The sequence below is a fragment of the Pempheris klunzingeri genome, chromosome 14 (assembly GCF_042242105.1).
Source record: "Pempheris klunzingeri isolate RE-2024b chromosome 14, fPemKlu1.hap1, whole genome shotgun sequence".
NCBI lineage: Eukaryota > Metazoa > Chordata > Actinopteri > Acropomatiformes > Pempheridae > Pempheris > Pempheris klunzingeri.
In genome coordinates, this window is record NC_092025.1 from 3493393 (window position 1) to 3517890 (window position 24498).

Consider the following 24498-nt stretch of genomic DNA (forward strand, 5'->3'; position numbering starts at 1 on the left):
TTGCAACTTGTCAAACCTCTAATGGTTCATCTGAACATGGTCTTCAGAGGTCAAAGCAGCCTTTAAAATATGCAGCTAATACTGCAGTGCTCTACATTCTTTAATCACAGCATTAATCCCGTGAATGTGACTTTAATTAAGGTAATATAATTAGATTAAGGTGTGTACATGACCCCAGGCTTAATTGCAGTACTAAATGACTGACATGACAGAAAGAGATACAAAATGACACAAAGTCATCACAAAGAAACAAAGAAGACTACACAGAGATGTAAAATGAGCACAAAGAAACACAAAACGACTGCAAAGAGATGCAAAATACCACAAATTGACTGCAAAGAGATACAAAAAGACAACAAAGAAACACAATGCAACCAAAATGAGACACAAACCGACTCCAAAGAAGCACCAAATGACAACAAAGAGATGCAACGTGACCAAAAAGAGACACTAAATGACTACAGAGCTCCAAAACAACACAAGAAATGCAAAATTACGCTTTGCGCCTCTTTCTAGCAATTTTGCACCTACATAGCAGGGCTACGTAGGAGCAAGCTAATGAAAGGATTTAGAAAGATTATAGGCCTATAACATATTGGCAAAAGAGGGAGGTTTCACAGGGTATGAGTGAAAAGACATGAAAACATGGAGGATCACAACAAGATTTTTCAACTACGTATGATGTTTGCACAGTGACGGTGCTCTCCTCACCTGTCACTGAGAGGTTGAACCTGTACTAATCTCCGTGCAGGTTCTTGCTCTCCTGCGCCGTGTACTGAGTGCCAGTGGGTGGAAACACATGGGATTACAAGAGGCACTGGCACACTTGCACAAGCTGATGATTGGACAGCAAACTGCCCCACCAGCGGGGGAAAAAGTTCACTGTTGTACTTCTGTGTCATTACGTATGTACTGATAAATCCCTCAATCTCCTTCCTCAAATCAAAATTGCACCAGTTGCTGGGGACACATACATGAGGACTGCAGGCTTCAAACTGCTGTAATCCCGGCTCAGGGTGGAAAGGGGCTTTGCCGCACATCCATTTGGTATTATTCTAAGAAATAGGCAATTAGAGATAAGGCCATAGTTGTAAGTTGGTCGAAACTGCATACCATGGCCCTCTTTGGCAGTCCTAGGGGACATATAATATATTTTGGGATGAAGTGTTGCCATGGTAACAATAGAGAGTGAAACAGGAAGCAAACCAGTGTTGTCATATGGTCATTTATAGAGTATGTCAGTATGCCAAGCCTTATACATGTTATGTTTTAATGGGAGAGGGATCAGTGCCCTCAGTGGTCCCATGTTAAAATAATACATGCAGCTAAAAATAACTCTTGCTACCCTCTCATTCACTACTCTAAATCACGGAGACTTGCCACAGAAAATCAGCAGTGGCAGTGCAGCTTTCCTTTCCCCCCAATGGAGCCTTTGAAGCTCGGATGGAGTGACCTTGTTAAATAAGTAAAGTCCATTGCGGGACCCACCTGGAAAACAAATGAAGATGTTCTTTGCCAGATGGTGTGTCCAGAATAGAAGAGTGATTGTACAACGGTTGGTGGAGAGATAGGGCATGGCTCATACATCGCTGCCATGAACAACTGGCCTTTGATAAGGAACATCTAGCTTCAAGATTACTGTGTCTGCTCATGTAAATGCATTCACACCTCTTTCTCTTTATCTCTCTCTCTCTCACACACACACACACCAATAGTATATAGTATATAGTAGTAGTAGTCTATTTCAAATTGGGATCATTGGGGTTGATTTCTACTTCGGGGAACCATGTATGAATATAATCACTCATACCATTCTACTGTTGTCCTGGCGAACATACCAGCTTACTATCAATTTCACTAGGTTATGAAAAATTTAGCACAGGCTGTCCAGATAACATGCAGACGCTTCGAAGAATAAAACCCTGAATAAAATTATGAGGGTGCCTTAATGACAGAGTGACAGAGAGGAGTGAAATAACACTAGCTCTAAAAAAGATTGTGCAGTTGAAGAACAAATGACAGGAGGGCAAATTCATTCAAGCAATTAGAGAATAGTGCTTAATTAGGCACATCGCCTATTGAACCTAAGCTAATGTCATCAAATTTAGCTCATCCAACCACGATTTCACTGAAACACTCTTAATGGGTTCATGTCATTGAGAAGCACACCTAATGATTTTGCAGTAAAAGCGTAACACAGAAAAGATACGACTGCCGGAGGAAGCACAGAAGTGTGGTGTCAAATTCAATTATCAATGAACTGAGGAGAGGACAACAAGTTCAGTGGAGCCTCATGTCAGCAAACCTGAATTAGGACTCACAATATGAATCAGTGTGTGTGTGTGTGTGTGTGTGTGTAATTGAGTGTGTGTGTTTGATGTGTTTCTACCTGAACACTATACCAGGACACAGTGTAAGTCTCATGTCTAGACTTTACTACACTTGGCAGGTAATTATTCATTTGAATAGTTACAGTAAGGATGATGTACTATTATTCTATTCTTCATTATTCTATTCTCTTTCTATTCTTATCGTCTCTGTTTAAGTCATAATTTTCATTAATGATTAATCTGCTGATTCTTTTTTTGATTAGTTAATTAATTATTTGGTCAAATTAACTTTAGACAGCAGTGAAAAATTTCCTAGAGCCCAAGCAGGCATCATCAGATATATTGTGGGGTTTTTTCTGATAACACCCTCCACGCCTCAGATTTTGGACTGAAACACCAAATGAGGTCTTGTATTGTTTGTGGGACGACTGTTTGCTCACTTCCTGCTCTAACGCACTCGGTTGCATCAGAGACTCGAGGAGCGCTTGGCTTTCCTGTTGCCACAGGCTGCTATTCATGAACATTTCCTCCCTGTATCTTGACCACTCAGTGTTCTCAGGACACACCTGCAGGGGCGACTGATGGTGAGTCAAGGTGCTCAGGTCAAGGTCAGCCATGGTGGTATTGTCCTGTTGGCTCTGTGACACTGAATCACAGCCTGCTGTTAAAACTCCACATTACTCGCTGGGAGACATCACTCCTTGAAATGCCCCGTAGGCGTCCAAAGCGTAATGGCATCATAGGGGTCTGTGTGGTAAAATGGTAGCATTTCTCAGGTGATTTCTCTCCCTCAGGGTGTAACTAGCAAGCCTGAGATTGCCTGTGTCAGCGCATGTGCTTGTTTTGGCAACAGCGCTGAAAAGCACACAAGGGCTTTGGGCAGCAGAGAGCAAATTCAGGAAAAAATGTGAAGCTCCCTCTTGCTTTCATGTCTCACAGGCCAAAATGAAAGTCCCTAGTCTGTCTGTTGGAACTAAAACGCACTCACCTGAGGCAGACGGAGCTCCCTAACTTAAATGGATATCTCCTGTTTTTCCATATGAGAGCAGGAGGGTTCGTGAGAGAGAAGTCTGCGGCTGAGTTAAAAGTGAACGTTAGAGGCGTTCATGACTGCCATCAATAAAAATGTTCTTTCTGTTGAGAGTTGGGATAAGACAAAAGGTAAAAAGATGATTCAGAATTCATGACCTGATATATAGTAACTTAAAGCAATGCCTCAGTGCTATTTAAAGAGGATGATTTTCTCTCAGATCACAACCACGTGCCTCTATGTGACCTCACATATATGCTTATATATACATGTATATGGTTTCTGCCTCTGAGGAGGGAGCAACACAAAACTTCTCTCTAGAAAGCAGCTGTGTGTCTGACATGTCATTTTAAAAACCAAGCCATAATAACCTGCTGCTGGAAAGTGTAAAGTGACACCCCCCCCCCCAAGGTACACAACTAAAAATTTTTACCTGAATTAATCATTTAAAACTTCTCAGTCCTTAAAACATTTGCAAAATACTTGTGCAGCTGTACCGTGCCCCAATTTCAGAATCAAAGAGACGGCAGGGGGAAAGTAGGCTGCGTGTACTGTACCGTTATCAGTGAAAGTAGGAGTTTAATACATTGCTAGAGAGAGTGAAGGCAGAGCCAGTGTTGCAGCAGCTATAAAGGGATTATTCTTCCCTGGAAGACATAATCATGTGTAACACACTTGTTTCAAATCCTGTGAAAAACAAACAGGTGTTTCAGCTTTAAATCCACCTCTTCATCCTCGGGCACACATACAGGAGAAACCCCCCCCCAGAAACAGACCTGCTTCTCTCGTTCCCTCATTAATTATCAGGCCATGGTGACTAATGTCACCATTCATCTCAGAAACACACTGTACATACTGAGGAATGGAATGTCTGGAGATATTTTTAAAAGTAGGCTAAACATGGGGGGGAAATGGAGCTAAGACAGCAGACTGTTGCTGTGATTTGCTGGTACAGGACATGACAATGTGGCTCCAGTGTTAAATTAGAGCTGAGTGAATGTCACCTTGGGAGACATCTGTGGGCTTATTATTCTAAAGGGGTCTTCGGAATAAAGGTGTGTGTAGTGCAGCGTGTGGTGTGTGTGTGTGTGTGTGTGTGTCTGTGTGTGTGCAACACAAAGCAGCACAAACACACACTGATGCATAAATGTGTGGAAACAAGCCGAGCACTGACCTGACAGCCCCCACAGAAAGGTCAACGACAGCAAAGTAAGTTTCCTCGAAGTAGTGCAGCCCTCCATGGTGGCTGCAGCCCAGTCTGCACTTCTCACTGTGAGAACGTCCGTCAGCGCTTTCTCTATGAGCCCTGTGTCGCCTCGGGCAAAGCTCCTCAGGTCTGTCAGGTGGGTTCCCTTCAGCAGCGGGTGAGCTGAGGGACACTTCGGGTGAGGGATCCGTCTAATCCTCTCTTCTGACTTGGCGGAGAGATGATACCCTAATAAAGTGAAGTGCAAAGTGGATCAGCACCTCCGACACTCAGGGCACTCCGGCTCTTCCTCCTCCTCTTTACCGAGACGGCGGCGAGTACAACTCTGCAACTTGTCATCCTGTGTCCTCTCCCAGAGAGGGAGAGAGGGAGAGAGACCTACAGCCAGACAGGGGAGAGAGAGAGAGAGAGAGAGAGAGAGAGAGGGAGAGAGAGAGAGAGAGGGGACCTGCTTCCACAGCGATCGAGCTGGCAACAAGTTGGCCTCAGTATGAAAGACAAGTTCCGGTTTTGAGCTTCAAAATAAAACCCGCAATTTATGTATGTAGTTATAGTGAGTGCTTTGCGTGAGCGTTTGCTCTTATTTTGAAAGCAAACTAACATCCGGTAATTTGCCGTTGGTGTTTTATAGCTTGACGAAGGTACACCTGTCCTCTGGCTCCCAGTGCACTGTGTGCAGGTGCCAAAACTACTTTTCATCCACAGTTTTCGCTTCAACAGTGAATATAATAAGGATGAACAGGGGCAAATAATGACAAGCGCAAAACATGTGATACAACATGAGAAATGTGATTACATGACAATGTCTTCCTCCAATGTTCTCAGTCATTAACATAAATGGAGAGCAATGTCAGCCATAGTGCTTCCTATCCTGTAAGAGCACGCTATTTTCATTCCTTTATTCTATCTTTGTTTATTTGAGTGTGTGTGTGTGTGTGTGTGTGTGTGTATTTTCCCAAAAAAATAAAAATATTAAAAAAGAGAGGTGAAACTACACAAATAATCACATTTCATTGTGAATAAAAGAGGATAGTGAAGGTACATTTTCTCAAAATATGAGTCATAAACAACAGAAAATAAATGAACTGACTGTAAAATATTTTCCTCAAGTCCCATAAACGCCTACTTTGTTCAAATGTGACTTGTTATGACCTGAATTTGCCTCTAAATAAGATAAAGGGCAAAAAAAAAAGGGTGTTTCATCAAATTCTAGGCAGGCATACTCATGTGCAACTTGCCAATTTCAAATACCCAGGCTCAAGCTCTTTCAACAATAAGCCTATTTCCAAACCCACACAACTAAAGCTCCATCCTTTTCCCCAGTCTCCGCTAGAAAATCTTCAGCTCCTGTTCTATCATGTGTGAAGAGGTGTGGGCCTGAAAGCAGAGAAACAGACTGGACTCAGCTTGACGTGAATTCCCAAGGTGAGCTCACCCCCGATGTAGAAATATGGACTGACCTGTGCTCTCCGAGGTGGTCAGACCCCTTTATTTCATTTTCTAAGGTTGCCCAGTTGCCTCAGCAACAAGGGTGAGGCTAATGCAGGAGGACTGCTCAATTATGAGAGGTGAACAAGGGTTATCCCTGTGATTAAATCCAAAGAAGCAGGGTCCAAGCCTTATGGGGATGAGATTTTGTTGTGTTGTTATAAATTGCATCTGGGCTTCCAGCTGAAATCTACAGCATGCAGGGGAATGCTGTCACAACAGGCCTGTTTTCATATTGCTGCAAAGATCATTTGAGCAGGGCACAGAGGCAAACACCAGACTCTGGACTGGACTGTTAATCCAAAGAGACAAAAACACAGTCCGGTCTGATGATGAGCAAACCTGACACCTGGAGGTCAAACATTTTGCTCGCTCCAGTTAATTACCTATCAAAGAATACAGTAAATATCTATTTAGTAATACCTTATTTTGTTGCTAATCTTTCAGAGTTTTTTTTTCTCAAAACAAAAGAGAAAATTCAACAGAAAGAAATGCTGCAACTCACACAACGTATGTCCCTCTCATCCCGATGTCTGCAGGAAAATCAAACAATGATTATAAATAATATGAAAAGAAATAAAAAGAAACAATAGCAACCATTACTGCTATAAAAAGCCAGAAACATAATGATTTAAATACAGAAAAGATTGAAAGAAATAAAGCACGTAAAATAATGCTAATGTGCAACACACACCAACATCACACCCGTGTGTGTGTATCGCTTTAAAATACGTGTAAAAATGTAAATCTGACATACAGCTTAAACTGTACATGTGCTTACACAGGCACATTACACTAGTACATTATGTCTATATACATACATCACACACACACACACACACACACACACACAGAAAACATTGTGAGCATGAACATTCATATAAACCTTGGGGAAAGTAGTTTGATAATTTACATTGAAGATGTTTTCTAAAAGGGTCACAGCCCACAGTGTACACAGTCGGTTCATCATGGTCCACCTCTGGAGCACCTTCAGTATATCCCACAGCCCCACAACGAGGAAGAGTACTGCATTCCTATCCAGGGACAAGATTCTACCAAGGTCTCAGCACAATGGAGGCAATCATGAATGTGCAGTGAAGAGTGTTTGCTGGTGCTATTCAGCAGACTGTGGACAGGTACGAGTGCTGGTAAATGGTCTGTATTTGAGCGGCGCCTTTCTAGTCATTTCTGCTACTTAAAGGTTTTACATCAGATCCTCGTTCACTCATTCGCATATCATCCGTGCAGGAGGAATCCAAGTTGGAGGAGACTATTCAATCACACACATTCACTTCAGGACCAAGTTGGGGTTCACTTCAGTATTGCCCAAGGACACTTGGATTGAACTGCTGGTCTTCCGTCTGATCGCCACAGCCGCCCTGGTGTGAAGTGGACTCTCAGTGCACACAAAGACACAATTCAACACAGGCTCTTCAGACCTGCTGCCAAAGCTGCCTATAGACTGATTTTACTGCAAACATTTATGATCTACATGTCAGCTGTACCACCATGTGCCTTCTACAGCTGAACACCAACATTTCTTTGGACCATTGCCTACCATGAACATAACCAAGCAACATTTGCTTACTGCCTTGATACATTATAATAATACTGTAGATGGAAAAAAACAGTATGAGGATCACAAAGTGAGAATCTATTGTTTCTAGGAGCAGATTATCTCAGATTAAATTCTATGGGGTACATGCATGAAATCAACATAAACCTGCATATCATTGGCTTATGGTGGTTGTCATCAGTGCCCTAGATTCTGGAGATATGGTTGAAAGACCAGTGACCTGTTCTTCTTCTTCTGGACTTACTGTCATATAGATACAGAGGGTCCCTTGAGGGCTTCAGGTCACGCTTTCATAGTTCAAATCTGGATTTACAGTGGAAAATGTTCACAGCATGTGGAAGTGAGCTGATTCATCTCAGCAGTAATTAAAAATGTGTTTGTTGAATTTAATTCTCTGCAGCTCAAACCCAATATGTATATGTGTAACATAGTATATGTTATACTGATGCATGTAGATGATGCAGCTTTGAATGAGGTGAAACTTCCTGTTGTTTCCTGCACGTTATATTGCATAAGTAAAAAGAACCTATTACACATTCATTGTGAGTGAAAGCAAACAGGCCTATCAAATATACAACAGCAAGACATGATGAAATATTCATTTACATGATGTTTGTGTAATTTCTGTCATTGAGTCAGAAATATTTTGCACCTAATGGAAAAATATAACATGAATTATTAACTAACTGGCCGAGCAAGACTTTTTATTCATGACAACAGCACAGTATGCAGTATAGCACACACCTCTCTATTTATTTTGGTGTGTCAGAGAATGAACTGCGAAGAAAAAAGAGAAAAGAAAAAAGATTTGGTGATTCTGTTTGCTTGTTATAATGTCACATATTTGTTCAGGTAAAAGTCTTATGATACTGCTTTTGGATGTGAAGGATGAAAAAAGACATTTGTTCCGGTTCCAAAGGCTCGTTTCTAAAAGGTCAGTGGCTTTGTCTCTCTGCGCACACATCACAGACACACAGTGTCAGCTGTGGCTCTGCCCCCCTCAGAGGCACCTTTGAATTATTAGTCAGCTCTCCAAATCTGTCACCCTGTTTTTGTTTTTTTAAAATGAAGTATTAATGCCTTTCCAGGCAATAGATTGTATTTCACTGACTAGGAATGGAAGTCCTCTCCAAGTGGGGATGTACAGTGATAGCTATCTATGGCCATCTGCTGGCCACATGGGTGAACTACATCTCCACACGTTTCAGCCATTGAAATTTCAGAACACACAACCACAGTGGTCTACCTGTTCAAAATAAATCATTATTTCTACATACAGTTCAGTAGAGGAAACCTGTGATCCTGCGCTAGACTGCAATTGGTGCCCCACCTTAAAACAGACAGAAATATGATACAATACAAAATAAAAATAAATTCCCCAACAGTCTGGAAAAGCAGCTTTGCAAGGCTTTATTTAGGGGCACAGTGCTGTTTAGGAGGTGTGAAGTTTAGCATGTTTACCGTTTAGTTTGGGGCGTTAGCAAAGTGCAGCTCAGGCTGATGGAATCCATTTGTTTTTCAGCCGTTCGCTCACACACATAATGAAATTCTGGCCTGATGATGGCGCTGGATGAAAATAAATTAGCCACGTCTACCTGAATATCTGTGAGTGTCTCTACCAACTTCCATGGCAATCAGTTCCATCGTTGTTCAGAAATCTCATTTAAAAGCGACAGTTTCAGCATGTTGGAGCAAAGTCAGAGGATTACCAGAGGCAGCAGGACTGATCCTCTGTGGAGCATGAATGTCCGTGAAGAATCCAACTCAGCCCGTCTGACGCTGATCGTCTCTAAGAGCCCCATATAATATCAGGCATCACTCGTGTTCAGCACATGGGTGTCAGCAAATGAGCACATCTGCCAGCCTGTTAATCATCTCTGCCAGGTGTGAGTCTGGAAGGGATCATGCACTTGGTCGTGTGTGTGTGTGTGTGTGTGTAGGCCAGTTTTCAGCCTTTGTTGTGACAGCCATAGAAAGGTCTGGTCTTAATTCTACACCCAATATGTTCTGACTCACTCGAGTTAGACACGATGCTGTTATCTTCACCATCAGCTTGAGTGTAAGTCTTTTAACAACTTCATTGAAACAGTTACAGTGTTCACAGTTTGAGTCTCCACTTACAAACATGCCAGGGGGACCAAAGGCTGCAATAAAACACCGTCGTCTTTCTGAACTGCTTTTGGGAAACAGAACATTATTTCAATACTCGTTTCAGTAAATCACTGGACAGTGCAATGGTGATTACAGCAGAGTAAATAATTCTGATTTTCTAAATGCACATGGCCTCCCAGGGTCTTGGTGTGGTGCTGGACTTACGGCTCAAACAAATACACACAAACCCATTTTCACTGTGTGGCAAATGACAGTGAGTGCCCCATTTATTGTTCTTCAAACATGTAAACATACAAGACAGTGACTTCCAACCAATCACATACAAGACATGGTGTCAACCAATAAAATATAAAATATCATATTCATCTTTATATACTGTATACCCAAACAAATGAACGTTGCAAGTCTGCAAAAGCCGGAATGCTCAAGAACATCGATATTCTTAAATATATATTATAGATATATATACGGTAGATTTCATATACATAGATTCAATATGGACTTATCCATTGTTTCATTCTTCTCTACACAGTCTTTTCCTGGCACATTGCACATTACCTCAGGAATCATGTTGATCAAGAATTCAGTTTGATTATTGGTCAAGGATGAGTTCACTCTGCGGCGTATGGTCTTAACCCTACTAGAACAATTGCTCTCGGACCTGGTTACACCTGTAAGCAAGTAATTAGCACAACCCCTGCCACGATCATGTGTTATCTGCAAGACTGGTGCATTTAAAAGGACCAGTATGTGGGAGGTGCTGGTAACTCACCAACACAGCTTCTGTGGTGTCTTTACTGAAACCCACAACCCAACAGCTGCAGCTAGAGATGCTCTGAAGTACCGGCCACCAATACGCACTGGTTCACCGTACAGTTCCACTCCAGTGTAACATCAGTCATTTCTCATTTTTGGCTGATACCATGGCAGAGAAAACAAATGTCCAAATTGATCTGTAGTATCTGGATATCTAGTAAAACCAAAATCCAGCATTGAGTACAACAGATTTTGCTTGTACAGGAGCAAAACTCTGAATACCACTAACCTGCTTAAGCATCTGAATGTGCATTACAGCTATAACAGACAGAGAGAGAGAGCTTAATGCGCTCTAATTGGTCATGCCGCGGCGGGAACCCTGGACAACCCTGGAGGCCAGGCAGCGTATGAGGCAGTGGGTGTGACACTGAATCTCTCTCAGCTGATAACCGAAGAGCAGCAGGTGGTAGGTATGCTGACGTAAATGCTCATAAATGTTGAAAAGACACTACAGAACTGTTTCCGTTCTGCCGCGATGAGCTGTGTGAAACATGTTTTCACGAGTCTATTATTCACGATGCTGCTGGTACGTGTGGTGGTTTGTTCACTCATGCACAGATCTGTCTGTACAGGTCGGCATAAATGGTGTATTTTGTGTGCTGAAGTGAAAGGGAGTGGAAACGGCACCCGACAGGGTGGTCGGGTGCTGCAGCGCACCCAATGTATCACTATTAGCCAATACCATCAGCACAGCATTGGCACTAATCACTAATTCTTTGCTTTTTCTCCTTTATTTGCATGGAAACATCCCTAGCTGCAGCTCACTCACACCGGCGAAACATAAGGCATGACTTCGCTGTTACTCTTTGACGCTTTGTGATTTCAGGTCCAGACCTCAACAGCCAAAGTAAAGGCAGCTCTGATAAACACGCGCTGTGGTCCCCTCGCCGTCCTGTTTGCTACATCCTACTGAGGTAGACGGATGCATACTGCAGTAGTCACCTTGCCAACCTCGCACTCCCTGATGAGGCAATATTTATCTACACTTAACAAGCAGCAGAAACCTTTGTAGTGCACATTAGCCTAAAAGAATAAGTACATACTTCTTGGATGTTGCAGCTCTGTAATATTTCAGCTACTGTTCCCATATTTCTACACAATACATTTGTCATATTGTGCATAGTCATTCTTTTAAGACTTAATAGGGGTTTAATGAAAAATAAGTTCGATAGAGCTGAAAAGGCTGCAAAAATATGCCAGACTCTTGCACACATCCATGCTCTAACAGACAGAATTGGTCACCTTTCATGTTGCCCTGCTGGCTGTAACACTTGTTAATTATAGGCTTAATCAACACAGATCCAAAACACTGAGTGCAGTTACGATGTTTCTTTGTTGTTATATCTCAAAGAATACCCAACGGCGGTTTCGAGGCACTCCACCATGGAGCCTGCTGACAGGAAGTCCAGCTCCACCTCAATGAATTTGATGTAAATGGCAAAACGTTGAGATGAGTACTCACCTCCCTCACCGTCGTGACTTGTGACGGCGCCGCGGCAGTTCTCCTGCAGGAAACGTGTCACAGCGAAGGGTTCGCTATGGATAAAGTGTTTGCCAGAGCCCTGAAAGTGCTGGAAGAGACACTGCTGTATGGTCCTATCCTCAGCTATACCTAAGTAGCAGTAAGTGACTTTAGACCCAGTCCTGTCACCTCTCCCTGTGCCTTCTCCATCAGCCTGACTTTGTGCCCCATTCTCTAAGTCACACTGAGGTAAGCTATAGTCTTCACTATCACCTTGAGGAGAGGTCTGAGCGGTGTCGTTTGAGGACGACACTACCTTGTAGCCAATGGCGTAGAGTCCATACGCCTTGGGGATGTCCCCAGCAAGGAGGTAGTGAGATGTGTCTTTGCTGCAGCCCGCTGCCCTGGACTGGGACACAGGGATCCAGTCCACCTCCATGTGCAGCTCCAGGCAGCGAGCTTCGCTGATGGTTATGTCCAGGAACTTATAGTAGACATTCTTCCAGTTCATCTTCTGAACTTTGGTCATGATGATTCGGCCCTCTGGCTTCTCTGGGTTGAAGTACTCACGGAGCCTCTTGCCCAGCGGCACCTGCGAGCTGATTTCGGCGTAGTGGTAACGCACATCTTCACGCCAGCGCGTGTTGTAGCCCACGCCGAAGATGGCCAGTTTGTTGGAGAGGTGCAGCCGTGAGAACTCAGTCCACGTCTGGAAGTGCTCCCATTTCAGCTGGACTGACTCCAGGATACGTATCACAGTCTGCATCATGTCCCTTTTACTGCACAGAAGCCAAGATAGGTAATAATGACACACTAAATAATCCACATTGTTCAGGTTAGAAAGTGCTATATAAAATAATACTGACAAGCAGTGGCAGCTTGTTAGCCTGGTTTCGGGAGCGACTGTGGCTAAAAATATTTCTGTTACCTCTGCCCCATTTACTGGTTTTCATTTTCGTGCTGCAAGATGGTTCGTTTTAAAGGAAAGCAGCCTCAGGTCATTATTTATGCTAAACTCATATGAGCTCATGTAAGATACATGGACTATCAAATGATCTCTGTCTCTTGTGGTGCCTGTGACATACATAGGGGTGTACAAGTTTAAAACAACTGGTGACTCTTAATGGTAGCCCTGCGCACACATCCAGATTTTAGAATAGCCAAAATCTAACCCATTCCTATAAAGATCTTAAAGCTAAGACCATTTTGTTCCATGTACGTCTGGTTATGGACTGAGATCATCATTAACCATCAGACGCCTTTAGGATGCAGGGCTCTGATCTGTTCTGCAACAACATCTTTGCCAAGTACTTTCAGAGAAATGTCAGACATTGAGAAACAGTTGGCTTTTCAACAGTAATTTGCAGTGATTAGGCTACTTCACAACTCGCAAGACAAAGCTTTATATCAAACATAATCAATTTACAGCAGCAAAGTGAAGTCAGCCTTTGTTCTAGTCGACTTACTGAGTTTGTTCTGACAGCTCGGCTTGAATCTGCAGAGCTCTGTTTTTAGGCACCTGGATCTCTTCTGGAGAGAAAACAAACACACATATCAGTTCAAACTCATTCTTTCAGTGCCTTTTATCCGTCCACTGCTTGGTAACACACTCACCACTCTCCATGTCTCCCTCCTGGAAGGCTGAGTCCAGCACCTGGTTGCACCAGTCCTCCTGGGAGAAGTCTTCCAGGGTGCTGCCATCGGACTCCATCTCCTGATACAGCCCGCTGCTGTTGATCAGCACCGGGGCGCAGCTCTGGGAGTCCCAGCCTCCCTGACCAAACACCTTCTCCAGCTGCTCTATAGTGTAGCTGCTCTTCCTTTTGCCGATGCCGTGCTCCTTCACACGGCTGTAACAGCGCCGCAGAGTCTGGATGAGATGGAAGGATAATTAAAGATTTACCAAATGTTGCTCCAGTAACGTTAGAACAGATGTACAGTCCTGTGACTCAAAGAGAGGAGAGATGTCACACTTTAACAGAAATGGAATGTGGCCACCCACACTGAGTCTAAGGAGCACTTGAATTTGTCTGGCTGCGGACCAGTAAGTGTGATTTACCATTTATCGGACCACTCTTTCATCCGTATCAACATGAGTCCCAAGACTGACTGTATTAAGTGAGTGCATGACTGTTTAGTACATTTAAAAGGTTCCATATCCTGCAAAATGCACTTTTTAAAGTCTTTTCAACATTATCATTGTCCCCGGTGTGCCTTAGGACAGTCAAACTAACAAAAGACCAACCCCTCTCTTTTTCTCCTGCTCCATCTTTCAGTAAATGCATGTGAAAACGCTTCATTTAGATTTGGCTCCCTTTATGATGTGAGAACGGAACCTCCTCCAGCCCCTCAGCAGGCTGACGGTCCACATTCACTGATAACCTCCTGAGTCCACCTCGCTGTCCCCCACTGTTTTTCCTCACCAACACCAGGCCTCTCCTGGTAACACAGAGAAGTCGAATGCAAAAGCAAAGCACGCCGATTGTTTCCATTCTTTAGACAACAGAGGCTGGAAACAGCTGCAGCAGCCATGTCTGGTATGAGAAGACTGACTGACTGACTGACTGACTGACTGACTGACTGACTGACTGACTGACTGACTGCGTGTAAAACACTGGTATGAACGCCTTTTCAGGAGACTTATGGTTTTTGTATGTTCAGTGTTACACTTGTGTACAGGAGTCTGCTGTAAAATACTTTTGTATGTTTTTAGAGTCAAATAGAAAACACACAAATACTCTGTAGTCATGAACAAGATACTGCTGTTGTGTAAAGCGTTCTACACGCAGAACAAATGTACAGTAAAGAAAATATGCAGTACATTCCTATGGGGACTGTGGCCATTGGTCATTCTCCTTGGTCTCGCTCCCCCCGCTCCCCCCCTCCCCTCCCCTCTGTGATTCTCTCATATGGTGGCAAACACTGGTCCACAACAGGAGAGCTCACCAGTGGCCCCCTTGCAGCTGATGCTCAGACTGCTCAAGCTACTGCTAACTGAACAACTGTGCGACATGCGTTCACCCATGTGGAGGAGTCGGAGTGGATCCCAGCATTATGACTGACGGGGTGCTGTCCACGTGAACACAAGAGACTTTATTCAAGAAGATTGGGCCAAATGGAAAAGTGTAAATTAGTGAGCGTAAAGCAGGAAATGTGCTGTATTCTAGCAGATTTGGCTCAGAGGGTGGGTGTACGAGTTACAGGTTGTGCTCAGTGTGTCGCAACCACCAGTGTTAGTGTGTACACAACAGAGATGGAATCTGTTTTTGAGACATACGACGATGGGGAACAGCCAGCCTTCATTTAGAAGTGCTCTCTCTTTCAAGTTGACTGCAAATATTTGGACCCTTCTGAGACGGAAGGGAAGGATTTGATTTAGGCTCCATGATTAATATGAGCGTGCGTGTCACGCCTCTTTGATAGGAACCATTTTTAATGTGAACATCTAAATCTTACTTTCTGGTTTTCTAACCACTCCTCAAATGGTTTGAAGCCTGATCAGCACCGTCGTGTCAGACAGTGCTGTCCAGGGTGGGGCATCCTGTGTGCGATGGGTTAAGTAGCCCATCCATCCACCCCCCCAGAACACAGTTCTAATGTCCCTGGTAAGTAAAAACTGTACAAACATACAACAAATAATTACAAAGACAATCATTAACTAAAAAACCTGAGAGTACAGAAGTTTACCATTCAAGCAGCCTCAAGCAGCGCACTCCTCTTAATGTGCTCAGATTTAAAGCAGAGTTTCAGTGTATTTGTTGGATGCATCAAATGCATGTATTGTTTTAGCAGGTGTAAAACTGGACAGCAGCTTTCCTGAGCTTCCACAAAAAGAATAAACTCTGTTGAGGACATTTTACAATTAAAATTATCAAAGATTTAAGTCCCCACAAATGTAAACTTTATTTAACTGGTTTCCTGCCAATTTCTATAGACGTTTTCACACCCGCACCTCCCCTAACAACTATTATCTTCTCCTTAGTTTTTCCCAACGTGTCTGATACGTTTTTGACGAGTTAAATAAACTAGTTAGCAACTCTGCTCAGTCTCCCTCCGTGAATCTGACAGATGAATCTCATCAGAACGAGTGCAGTGAGGACAGAGAAGCGTGGCAGTGGAGTTTCTCCATCAGACTGAGTGCAGCTGTGGAGTGACCCGCTGTGTCTGGAGTAGCGAGTGCACTGTGTGAAGTTTGATGAAAAAAACCTGATCACCTGCAGGACATTATGATTATTTCGTTATTTCTCATTCTTGCAAACCCATTGGACTGAACCACGTAAAATATCCTGACGCTGAAAAATATCTTGGGTATGTTGTCATCTAAAGTGATGGTGCCAAATTCATGGAGGTGTCCCATCAATATGGAATACTGACACCAGCTACGGCTGTTCTTTCTGGTGACATGTGTAAAAAACCATTAGTACTGCTGAATCTGTGTGTTGCAGAGCGGCAGGTGACTGAGTGAACGAATGATTCAAAGCTTCAGGTAAAGGTTGATTTCATCCTGATGCAGACAAATACTTCTGGATCCTGCAGCAGCAACGTGGTTGCACGTGAACAGAATGTAAACTATGACATCCACGTGCTGACCATCCAGACTTGAAACGAGCCAACTTAAATAAAACTCCATCAGACTATATGTCATCCTCTTTACCTCTGTGGGACTACATTTCTACTGTGTAGACTACATGGCAGCTCAGAGTCACAGCTACAGGTAGAGGTCCTGATGATGGAGGATGAAGATGTACAGCCATTGTTGTCTCCTCGGAGCCTTATTTACCTTCATCCTCTCCCTGCACTGGGACGGCGTCCTCTCATAGCCGAGCTCCGACAAGGCTCTGGACACCCGCTCGTACATGGCAGGACCGGGGGCCTTGCCGGAGAACACGGTGCCCGCCACCTCCAGCTGCTGCATCCTCGCCTCCGTCAGCCTCTCGTTGCCCCAGACCGCGATGAGGGCGTTCGTCTCGGACGGAGTCCACGACATCCCTCGGCAAGCCGTGAAGCTGTTGGAGGAGGATGAGGCCGCCGTCCGGCCCGCGGCCCCCGAGCCCACGTTCAGAGGCGAGAAGCGGTTAGGGGTCGAGGGATTGGAGTGGTATTGATTACTGTCACTAAAATCCTCCGACTCGGGGGATGGCACCTCGGTTTTCGGTATCTTTAACGGCGTCGTTATCTCTGGAGAATGCTCCGCGGTACTGGACGCCGCCATGTTGCCTCTGTTGCTAAGGGGAGGGGGGGAAGGTGACGTGCGGGGCTTTACGCTACAAGGCGCGGAGGAAACCACGGCGTGGATCCTGGAGGAGTCCGACCCTCACACACACACACACACACACACACACACACACACACACACACACACACACACACACACACACACACACCTGGTTACCATCACGCCCTGTCTGTGAAGCCGAGACACGGTCCTAGTTACCTGTAGGCGACCGCCTCGCAGAATAACCCTCCGCCTCCTTTTACAAATAAAATAGTCAAACGCCAAGAAAAATAGGCCTCCTACAGACTACAGCACAGGTGTCACCAGTGGTGGAAAGTAACTCACTACATAAACACTGTTCTTCAGTATAAACTTGAGATCCCTTTCTCTTTGTATTCTAGGTCCTAGTTCACTGTATTCCAGAGAGAAATGTTGGAGCCTACTTTTTACATTTATCTGACACTTTGACTGATTCATTACTTTTCAGATTAAGATTTTACGTGCAAACACATGAGCAGTTTATCAAACCCAATGCATTGCTTTACTATTAAACAAACTTACAGTGTATAAAGTAGTTTATCTAAAATAAGCTACACATTGACATATTTCAGCATTATGTAATAATATCCAGTTTACTATTGCTACGTCACATTTCTCTATAAAAATTCACTCTTTCAAAACTGCACAGTCTTCACAGAGTTCACTTTACCGCCATGTGGCTCTGCACAGCAGTTCATCTCACATCCAAACTGCACCAATGCAACTAAAATACATGATAGACATCTTAGGATCAACTTACCTGGAGACCGACAACATCTGTGTGCCATCAATAACACTGTGTCGTTCATTACACTCACCATGAATATCACTAACAACAGGCAGCAAAACAACTAGTGTCCTTATAATAAACCAAGATTCTAACTAAGGTCACCTCTTTGTTGCATGGACTGTGATTCCTTACAGTCAAATACCAGAGATGAATCAGAAATGGTGATTCCAGTAATGCAATGTAAAGGATTCCTCTGGAAAAAGAAATGCCACATCATCACTTAGGGCCTACAATTCCAAATGTTCCCTCACCTGATGGGGAATGGATGGGACTTAAACAGCTCCGTTCTAGTCTTTTTGCCCACTCGCAGCACTGTAACACTACATTCACATTCACCCATTATTCACACACTGATGACAGGGGCTTCCACGTCAACCTGCTCATCACGGGAGACCAATCATTCACACACACTGAAGCACAGCATCAGGAGCATCCTGGGGTTCAGTGTCCTGCTCAAGGATGGTTGGACATGAGGAGTGGAGGAGCCGAGGTCGAACTACTGATCTTCTGATTAGTGGACAACCCACTCTCCCTCTGAAATGAGTTGGTCCACAGTAACTTCTTTTGTGCTGACTGTTTGAAGAGCTTTAAAAAGTGAATTTCTTATTGAAAATGCATGAAAAAATTGAATTATAACATTGATTATCAGCTGCCTAGTAAAAGCTGTTTACCTTGTATCGTGATAATGTCAGTTTTTTTTTGTTTGCTTCTACTTAAGACACTTTTCCTGAACTCTTAATACAGCATCACCCCTACATCACACTATCAGCAAAACAGTCACCCACATTTTCCCACATTTTGTTCCTTAAATACCAACTCCACATTTCAAAATGCAAAAAATGTTCTCTACGTAGACTAACTCCACCAAAACAAGCAAGCTGACTCAGTATCAAATCATTCTTTCAAAACACGAGCACGAGAAACATCTTTGTACAATGACTTTCAAAACACCAAGAGTTGACTTGTCATGTTTCAGTTCTACCTGCATACAACAGACAATATGAAATCCAATGCATTTCATAATTGGTTTCCCTTTTTGCTCTACATTTGAGTGTTGAATGTGTGAATCTGATCTATAAGATCTTCAGCATTTGGCCACATCCACATCACATCTTACATCATCTCTCCTGATGCACCTTAGATAGAAACACTCGGTATGCCTTATCCACCCCTGGAGGTCGACACATTATTTTTCTCTCTCTCTGCTCCTGTGTTGTTCTGTATTGAACAAAATCAATCCAAAACTTTTTGCTGTGTATGTCCATGTAAGTGACAGAACCTGGTCTATCTGGTCATGTGGCTGGTGGTCATAAAGTATCCACTTCAAAGAGGAAAAGAATTTCACTACCGGACTGACTGAGTTTGAGTTGAACAGTTAAAGCAGATGAAATTTGAAAGATGTGGCCATTGAATGTATTTTGTGTCAAAGAAATGGAAAGTGATCCATAGTTCATTTAACACCGATGCGACTGAGCAATTGTAAAAAACAAACTGTAATTGTTACAACAATGTGGAGTGTGGCTAAGATACCTTGTGCTGTAATAACGTCTTAATATTTATTCACAGACTGTGGACCTATGGTTTGTTGAATGATTTATTAGTTACATTCATTATGTATTATTGTGCATTATTGTCCACATGGGGAGGCTAATTAGAAGATCAGCTCCTCCAGTCTGCCTGTCGATGTGTCCTTGGACAAGATACTGTGTGAGTGTGTGTGCGAATGACGAGCTCCTCCCGATGAGCAGGTTGGCACCTCGGATGGAAGCCCCTGCCATCCATACTGAATCTCTCTGTTGTGTGTGAATGCGAATGTAGTGTTTAAGTATTTTTTAACATTTTTACCAGTTATCATCTGGGCTTTTAAAAAAGATGCCAATTGACCAAAAAATGTCACTCCAGTAGAGTTTATCTCACTGAGTTCAGGCCTATTAGATGTATGGAATTCTATCACGACACATAAGGTCAATAAATCCAGAAAGTCTAAACACAGATCCACTGCTGAACCACTGTCACCACTGGGCAGTAAATGAGACCTTTTATTGGATTTGGAGTGTATAATTGGTCATTTGATGGCCCGATTGATGGATGGTGTCATTGTTTACTTCATCTTTTCCATGACAATGTTTGATTGGCTTCCCTTGGGGACCACAGGTCATTCCAGCCTGCTCTGCCATCTGTCCAGTGTTTGGCTGTGTGTGTGTGTGTGTGTGTGTGTGTGTGTGTGTGGTCAGTGAGGTCCTGACCTGGCCAAAGGGACAGTAAGATCCTTTTTGGATGAGGCACACACACTAGCTGTCCAATAAAGGTCAAAGACAGGAAACACTGGACAGTCTAACCTTTACATGTTAAAACTAAAGCTGTCAGTGAGTTGTCATGTCTGCTGTCAAGAAGGGATGAGCTGTGTCTGATGTCGGACCATTTAGAACTGAGTGCATTTGGCCTGGATAAACCTTCTGGAAGTGTGGCATATATTGGGATTGAAATGAAATGATAATTATGGCGATTTTCTATATTTTTCTTAATGTCAGCACGTCCCCGGGTAAAGAGTCAAAACAACAATGAATATAAATCCTGCTAACTAAGTGTGTATCACAGCCTGGTATATGTTATTCCTCTGTGTCAGAGGTCAAAAAGTATTAAAACCCTTAATAGAGCAACACTGCTGTGTTCTGTTGTGACATGTTCCTTTATTACCGTGAACAACCATGAACCATCCTGCTGATCCAAATACTCACCTTAGAACCAAATGTGTATTTATCTGCACCTGAAATAGTCCCCAATGTTGTACTAGCTCTTCCTGTTTGCACAACGATTGTTGAAAACTAAAGTGCCCAACTGCTTCAAGAAACAAGTCTGATTTTAGCCACGCAGCAGTGTGGCTGTATTGATGGCAGAGTTGGTCAGTTGGCCCAATATAATGAATAATATATATAATATATACTGAGATGCCTCAGCAGCCGGATGGATTGCCATGAAAGTTGATCAGACTTTCTTCAGGCATTCATGCTCCCCAGAGTATGAATCCTAATGACTTCAGTGATCCCCTGGCTTTTCCTCTAGTGCCACCATGAGGTTGATATATTTGACTCAGAGTGAAATATCTAGATGACTGGTTGAAAATCACCAACACTCTAAACATCAGCAGATTCACAAAGTCATTGTGAGCAGATCGTCATGAGTGTTGGTGTAGGATCTCTAAAAGTCTTTATTTGTGGCCTGTTCATGCACGTGCATGTGCTAGTATTTAGGTCTGCAGATGGAACAAGTGGACTCTTTTTTTGCTTTGTTTTGGTGACAGTACCAAAGTAGCAGTAGAATACTGCCAGCATTACCGTTTTTGTAATGAGTAAAGACATGAACAGTTAAATGTATTATTTTGCAGGATGCATACCATAAATTTGATTAACATACTGTGATATAATATGTGTCTCTCTCTAAATACTGCACATAGTTTTTTGGTAAATGGTGTATATATTAATTTGGTATATATCACTAATATAACTTTTAATATTTAAACTGCTAGTGCATGCATCCAATCTACCTGTTATAGTCCACTGCATCATGCACATGACAAAGCAGGTGCTCTGTAATTCAAATTAAAGTCTGGATAATAACATTAATGTTTGTCTTAACGGCCAAATAAGCAATGTAATGTGTACTACGTATTGTGTATTATGTAAAGTGTGGACTTCCCGTAACTTGTCTGATGACTGTGTGGTTGCCCCATGCGCTCGCAGTCATAAAAATAATTGCCCTTTTTAAATAAACTTTATCTAATCCAAATACTTAGTGCACAATCACCTCTTTAAAATGGCTCGTCGGTCTGCAATTACCTTATGCTTATATTAGATTTCACAGAGAAATGCTGAGGATGTAATAAAAGTGTGCCTTGCCCAGATCTTCCACCGGCACATTCAAAATCAGTAAGGTCAAGGCTTCTGTGGGCAATTTGTGTTTTTATATTCCTGAAAGCACATCTGAACAAAATAGTGAGGATCTGTGTTAATCTCTGTACCATCAAGAGACGGCCATTATATTCTGGGGACATGTACAGACATAACTTAAAGTTAATGAGATGGGACTTTATTTGCACATGTTCAGGACACGGGCTTCACCTTTCAGTACCACCAGCTTTGCTGACGCCTCATGAATTTGAAGTTTGAAAATAGCTCTTTTTGTAATTAGAGAATGGTTGTGATCGTAATCCTGGGTTTATCATCAGAGGGATGATTTGCTTTTTCAGGCTGTAATTGATTGCTGAGAGATTGGATTTGACAGAGGATATCAGTGTGAATATCACAAAGCTCTGTTTTGTTGAATGCTGATTTTCTCTGGGTGGAGCGTATACTAGGATGATAGTGTTTGTGTTGCTTAGATGGTCTGCAGCTGCACATTTCATCCTCGTCCTCAGTGTCACTGACCTGACAGAGGATGGCTAAAGTGGTTGCAGATTGAAAAAAATATCCTTCCTTCCGTAGTTGGAATCCAGGCTGAAGTGAAAGGAGGTCTAAAAATCAACCTTTGTATTGATGAAGGCTACAAGATTAATTTCCCTTCTGTCCGGCGATAGATTTAATTTTGTCTCCGTGTTCATCTTTAATTGGGCCACATCTGTTACCCGTGAGCCTCGCAGTATTAATGACAGTGCCAGGGATGCCCTCAAGTGTTTTCACTTCAGTCAATCTGAGTGCTTATGGCTCCAAACTCGGTACTTTACATGTGTGACGTGACAAAATCATTTTGAAGTAAAAGTGCTGCCTGTCAGCTTAGATTTGATGGTGTTTTCCACCATCAGTTGTTCAGTTAAGCACCTGCAGGTCTGAGTTTGTTATTTCAAGGTGGTAAAAGTTATTTGACAGACACATTAAAATAACATTCGATACAGCAGCCTATTCTCATGCATACCTAAAAGCTGTAATGTGGAATGATTTCAAGACTGCAGCTGCCCAACATGGCCCTATTAGCGCTCTACAGGAACGCTATGTTCATGTATTAGGAATGGCTGAACACCTACACTCATCATATTCATTTTCCAGCTGTTCTTCTCAGCCTTTTTGCATTTCAATGTGTCTCTGTGAATGAATGTACTGTATGACTAAATTATTAAAAGTTCCTGTGTCACTGATTCCATAATGCATCATGTTCCTCGAATGCAATTTACCAGAGAGAGACCAGGTTTAGAAACAACTTACTTAATAATTAGTATGGTGGATAGATTGTGCAGTTTGCTTTATTGATTAACTGATCAATTGATTAAATCATGCCCTAACATCGTTTGTTAGCTGCCTTGGCCTTGCAGCCCAGTGTGCTCTTGTATCATCACATTAAAAATGTATCCAACATCAAAATGGTGCTAAAAGCAATAAAAAAAGAAAGATTATGCAGTGAAAGAACATAATTGCTAATCCATATTCAGTCTTTTGGACTTTTTCCAGCACAGTCTTTGAGCCATCAGTTGTAGAGAAGGCTTTTCACATCCTCCATCAACTTCTGTGCCATCTCATTCCCATCATCTGAGTGCTCCGATTGGATCATTAACAGAAAGGTGTGAAATGGCCATTACGTGGGCTGCTTCCTTGATACTGATTGCAGCAGACATGTCATCTTAAGCACACCAGGCTGAAAAAGAGCAGTCATGGTGGAGCGTCATGTCTCTGCCCTCTGCTTTTTTAGCTGACCGGTAAATCAACCAAAGACTTCAGAAATGGCAGAGAAGTCTATCCGAAGAAAATGGTTAAATTAGTTAAGAAACTTTATGTGACTTTACTCTTTTGCTGTAACATGTAATTGTATTATCAGAGAAGACCGGAAAGCCAGAAACAGAAACACATTTTCTTCACCCTGATCTGTACCCTGGTGGCCTAAAGGTTTAACACACTGAACCGCAACATCCCTAACTGGAGTTTGGCCAGGGACCTTTGTTTTAGTGCTGGCAAAAATGAACAAACTAATCTATACCAACTCTTTAAGAAGCTTGAATCATGCCAAGTCTGAGCTGGTATGTATTGCTTCCAGGAAATAACCATATGCTCACACACCAAGTGCTCCCTTTCCCACCCATTGGGGTTTTGTAAATTACCAGACTAACTGCCAGCGGTCAGAATGAAAGCATTACAACCATAAACAGTATTACAGACTCAATCTGACTTAGAGTAGGTTGCTTTACAGGATAACTATGGTATTATTAAACCTGAGCCCTATTCTTCATAGTTTGGGTTCGAAATGACTGGTAGGCGCAATAACTTTTGGAACTGGTCCAGTAAATTGCCACCTGGAGCAGAGAGCAAGCTGTGAATGGGCTGCATTTGCTATAATGTGAGATAGACCCTGTAAGACCCTTTTTGTTTAACTGGAAACAACCATTGTGATGCGCTAATATAGTGTACATATAGTATATCATGTAGTTCCTCTGTGTTGTAGTGTGTTAAAC

The 24498-nt window shown here is 42.8% G+C and overlaps 2 protein-coding genes across 2 annotated transcripts in view; both read right to left on the reverse strand.

Moving 5' to 3' along the window:
• The window catches only part of esama (endothelial cell adhesion molecule a), a 54594-nt gene extending 49978 nt beyond the window's left edge, over positions 1-4616 (reverse strand). The window contains exon 1 of the mRNA XM_070843432.1: positions 4535-4616. Within this exon, the coding sequence (XP_070699533.1) occupies positions 4535-4601 (67 nt within the window). The 5' untranslated portion in view covers positions 4602-4616. The remainder of the gene's footprint in view (positions 1-4534) is intronic.
• A 6698-nt stretch (positions 4617-11314) lies between these two features.
• msantd2 (Myb/SANT DNA binding domain containing 2) lies at positions 11315-17233 on the reverse strand. The gene is made up of 4 exons (XM_070843913.1): positions 16802-17233; positions 13636-13891; positions 13488-13551; positions 11315-12800 (listed from the first exon to the last, which is right to left on the reverse strand). The coding sequence occupies exons 1-4, from the start codon at positions 17231-17233 to the stop codon at positions 11879-11881; spliced, it is 1674 nt and encodes a 557-aa protein (XP_070700014.1). The 3' UTR covers positions 11315-11878.
• Positions 17234-24498: the final 7265 nt, after the last annotated feature.